This window comes from Stereum hirsutum (genome assembly GCF_000264905.1).
Source record: "Stereum hirsutum FP-91666 SS1 unplaced genomic scaffold STEHIscaffold_26, whole genome shotgun sequence".
NCBI classification, from domain to species: domain Eukaryota; kingdom Fungi; phylum Basidiomycota; class Agaricomycetes; order Russulales; family Stereaceae; genus Stereum; species Stereum hirsutum.
Window position 1 is genome coordinate 31,857 of NW_006763156.1, and position 4,762 is coordinate 36,618.

General features: G+C 50.6%; 2 protein-coding genes across 2 annotated transcripts; both read right to left on the minus strand.

Moving 5' to 3' along the window:
- Positions 1 to 259: 259 nt before the first annotated feature.
- STEHIDRAFT_163629 (uncharacterized protein) lies at positions 260 to 1,590 on the minus strand (the record flags this gene model as incomplete). The annotated part of the gene is made up of 7 exons (XM_007311339.1): positions 260 to 469; positions 531 to 577; positions 651 to 732; positions 809 to 972; positions 1,054 to 1,087; positions 1,151 to 1,299; positions 1,401 to 1,590. 7 exons carry the CDS (start codon positions 1,588 to 1,590, stop codon positions 260 to 262), a joined length of 876 nt encoding a protein of 291 aa, XP_007311401.1.
- Positions 1,591 to 2,582: 992 nt separating this feature from the next.
- Positions 2,583 to 3,215, minus strand: STEHIDRAFT_41143 (uncharacterized protein; the record flags this gene model as incomplete). Its single annotated transcript, XM_007311325.1, has 1 exon — positions 2,583 to 3,215. A coding segment is annotated over one exon (633 nt), but the record flags the coding sequence as incomplete, so codon positions are not given.
- Between the last annotated feature and the right edge of the window lie 1,547 nt (positions 3,216 to 4,762).

Below are 4,762 nucleotides of genomic sequence, written 5' to 3' on the forward strand. Positions count from 1 at the left end.
TGAAGAGAGGGAAAGGCCAAATGGACAAACCTCGCGAACATGGCCTCACACCCCGTCAGGGCCAACAAAACCCCGGCGAGAAGATCATAGTTTCTTGTCCTCACAAAATCTACGAGCACGTATAAAAAGACGAAAAAAATGGTGTCAACTTCCCGTCCTTAGGGTAAAAGGTCAAGTCCTACGCCATAAATATGAGAGAAAAGTGAGACATACACAGAATAGCCCTCGATGTATCAAACACCCTCCATATCGCAGGGTACTACGTTATATTAGTGATCCCAGAACCGGCGATGAGGAGGAGCCAGATACCCGTAACTTCATATTGAGAATACCCTTCCACGTCAGCCAACTCAAGGTCTGCAATCGAACCGAAATGCAAAGCGGAGGAATGAACCGTACCTGGAGCGAATACGACGGAAAGTTTATGTGTTCCGAAAGGTTGCGCGAGGAATAGGACGAGAAGGAAACCCTATAATATCAGCAAAAGTTAGCATCTGCACATTATTCGGTGGCTAAGTTGGAATAGTCACGATAGATATAGGGACGACGGAGTTCGCAACTTCTGGTTTCGCCACAGCTGACCACGGCGCCAATCAGAGACCGAGGGATCGAGTGAAGAAAAAGAAGAGAAAAGAGAAAAAAATGCACACCTATGCCTCCTACAGCACTGGTCACAGAAACAGCCGCCGTAAAAACCCCATCCGCCATGGTAAGGCTCGTTCCGAACAGGGCCTGCATCACCCCACCACAATGAAAACAAGGTTCGTTCAAAGCCCGTCAACTTGCTCAAGTATATCGCAGGGCTTACCCATATAAGCAACGGCCAACGCATACGAGGAGGTGGGACCCTCCTCTTCCTTGTCGATTTAGGGCTACATGAGTCAGTTGTCGAGACATTCGTGACGAAGTCGGAGGCTGCGAGATAAATAGACGGATAAAGACCCTGGTAAAGCGCAAAGATGCCACCCTCGCCTTAGAAAGCATATAACAACATCATGGATCAACTTTGGTTACAGCAGTCGAGTTGAGGCGCAGCAAGGGATGAGTACCAACCTTCACCCGTTCCGAACCTCAAGGCAATAAATACCTTCAACAACACCATCAGTCTTGAAAAACACGCAGTATTGATAAACAGACACTTCCAACGCACATATTTAACCAAGGGAATAATGGTCAACGCCCAGACGATCGCGCTGATCCCACCCACCACATCCTCCGCGGACGGTACTGGTCCAGTCGCTGGCCATAGGCCGTTCATTGTATAGACGGGGGAGGTATCGACGTCGGAATAGATTATACCTGTAGATTGAGAGTGTCAGCAATGGCGGGTGTTTGGAAAGATGTAGAGAGTCAAAGAAGTTGTGGAGAAGTGAAAAAGCAGAAGTAGGTACAGAACGCACCAAGCGTCTGGAAGCTCAGCGCCAAAAGGCCCCAGCTACCCTTCCCTTCCGACATTCTGCGCGTCTCAGCTCCCGATGAGGTAACCGCACTGGGATTCCCATCGAGCCATGCAGTCTGAGGTGCTTCGCTTTTGAGCCTGTCATCGCCGTGGAAGGCGTAGTGCTCTGTGTCGACAGCTGATGAAAGCATCTCCGAGCTGGGCGGACGGTGTATGTAAAATTAGAGGTCATCGCTGTACGCTACCGAAGAAGAAGTGATCAGAACGATGTGATGTATTCCATATAGGGGCGAAGAGATGAAGTGACATATGCGCGCACCTGTAAACTTCAAGCAGGACCACGAGTCTTCAAGGACAGAGAGGAACAGGCGACTAGGAAGGTCAATGATAACGACAGAGAAACCGATGAGTTATAGCTACGCGCTCCATACCCTCCCACCATGGGGAAGCGAATAAAAACAGAAATTGAGGTGGCAAACATCTCGGACGCCCAGCAGCATAATCCGCTCACCGTATCAGATCTCTGCAGGATGCTGGTCCACAAAAGCGGACGCCTCTGGCGAATATCGCGCTATCCGTTATTTTCCCGTGCTATCTCACCAAGATATCAGATATCACAATCCGTAGAGGGAATACGTAGCTAGGTGCGGCGTGCATGACGCTTGACGGAAAGGAGATGCAATGCAATGCAGGTGACGCTTGGTGGGATGAGGGAATTGTGCCACGCGACACGCGTGCCGGGAGGGCCAACTTCAATTTACTAGTCGTTAGCAGGAGCGCTATGGTATGCGAGAAAGAGATATACATGTGCATTGAAGTTCTATATGAACAATGGGCACAGCACTAGCCCAGGACAGAGCCAGGTGCAGAGTATATAGTTGGAATATCATCGCAATCCAGATCAGAGCAACAGGATTCTTAATGAAAATACGATCAAATAAATTGATGAGCTCCTACTCGCAACAGTCGCACCTGTAAGAAATTGTTCAGGTATGACCTTGACGATCGGTGACCAAGGAAAGAGCGCTTACACAGATTGGGGGAGATCCTGAAAGCCATACCCATCAGCTTCCCAAAGCAACTGATTCATCCCCACCGACTCCGGATACGTCTTCATCAAGGCTGTCCATATCCGATGCCACTTTGCATACTTCGCGGACGAGTACACGTTCACCCGATTCCGTGCGACCCAGGACGGAAAGAAATACGGATACCATCCGGCTCCCTGCCAGTCGATGATGGCGGTAATGCGATTCGTGCGTTTGTCAACCATGATGTTCTCTGGAACGAGATCGGGATGACAGAATGAGGAAGGGAGATCGTTGTTGAAGGAATCGACAATGGCCCGCGTGCTGGCGGCCCATCTCTCGTTCATGCTCCGGTCAACTAGGCTGGCAAAATGTTCAACGAAGTCTCTGCAGCACCGAGCTCGAAGAGGATTCGATCTTTTGGGATCGACATTGGATGGAAGCTGATAGGTGAAATAAGGGCTGCGATGATAGAGTCCGTTCTTGCCGACCATTCCCCATTCTCCAGGTCTGTCCAGTTTCTTCATCTCGTTGAGGTACTGCTCCAACTGGGAAGTGATAGACCCGATCGCGGCATCGTCCAATGTCTCCAGGATGCTACTAAGCATCATACCCTCGACCTTCTCCATCACGATGTATCCGACCTTATACGGCATTCTGGAGGAGTCGGAATAGTAGGCGAGAACACGAGGAACAGGGATGTTAGTCTGGGAGCGAACGAGCTCGGACGCCAGAGCCTCTGAGAGTCGTGTCGCGTCGCCGTATTTGACGACCAGGCCATTGCCGATGTCAACGACTCGCGCGGGTGCATGAGAATCGGCGGGGGAGACGAGACGTCCTGATGATATAAGCTTCTGGATGTCGCCCAGATCGCGCGGGAACAGAGTGAAAAGTTTCTGAAAGGAAGCAGGCATGGCTGAGGAGCAGATGGAAAAGCGAGGATTTAGTGGAGTGAGAAAAGATAAGGTGTGGCGGGGATGACTACAGTACTTATAGCAGTCCTTTTGTTGTTGGACCGAGGTTACGGGGAACAAACTGGGAACAAAAGCTGAGTGACGCAAATGACACTTCAGTGTTGTTGTTAGACCCCTTTGATCCTCGTTGAGCACAAGCATCGGAGAATTCTTGCGGGATCGATATTCGATTAGATTGCACCACGGGATTGCATTGTCGATAATTAATTGCCGGGGGCTTATCGTGCGTCTGCAACGGCTTGTAACCAGCGCCAATATCGTATCCGATATTAAACCGTCACAAGACGCTCACATACGGTTGGCAAGGGGTTGTCGTTGCCTTGTCGGGCTATGCCATATTGCATAACCGGTGCCGGTAATGGCCACATGCGCCACCTCAGTCGCTTCAGCAGCGCCTGCCGCCGCGCGAGCCAGAAAGTAGAGTGCTCGCTCACGGCGGCAGGGCCTTGTGCTATTTACAAAAAACACGAGACCGCTGTGGGCTTGCTCGAGGCAATTGACCGCGAGAGGTGAACTGATGTGAAGAGGTGGCGCCAGCGGAAGACAGGTTATAGTCGAAGTACACACATGCATAGCAAGGCTCATTATCGTAGTGGTACCGTCGCATGTAAATTAGTTAGTTTTGAATAGATATTGAATTGATCCGTTTGAGTGTTCGAACCCTGCTGTGTGCGTGCAATTTCCCCATCAAATGAAAACAACAACCGAAAGAAGGCCCGGGCGGGCTGAAGGCGTCTACCGTCGCGAGGGTGAGTGGCGAAGTAGCGGCGGAAGAAGCGCCGCCCGGGTATTTTGCATCTGGGTGGACTTGCCCAGGCCTGCCCCCACATTTTGTAAGTTGCTGACAGCTTGCCCCTGCTTGTGCTGTTCTTACGGCTGATGTACGGGAGCAATAATTGCTTGGATTGGCGGTAAGTGGTTACGCGATATTCGTAACGGATTTGAACCATTACCGATTCCTCATCGAGTATCGATAACGCTCTGTCTAATCCCGGCGGTTCCAGCGATGAGGGCACACTTTTTACCCAGCCGACGAAACTTCAAGTGGTCTGATGATAAGGGAACGGGGGCGCTTGCCTACAGATCTATTAGAGTTTTCGCCACCCGGAATCTGCCGGAAGCGCTTAGATTCTCTAGAACGCGGAAATGCGTGCACAAGGCGACGGAAGCACCTGTTTCTCTAGCAAGACTATGATGAGCATCGCGTATAGAAGGCACTCAAACATTTTCACAATTTCTCGCGCACGGAATACTTAGTGTCAGCGGGAAGAATCTGGGTCCGCTAGTCGAGAATATATTTTCCAGATTCTGGATGGCTAAAACTCTCTATTTGGAAACCGGGGGGGGGGGGTTTAAAAATC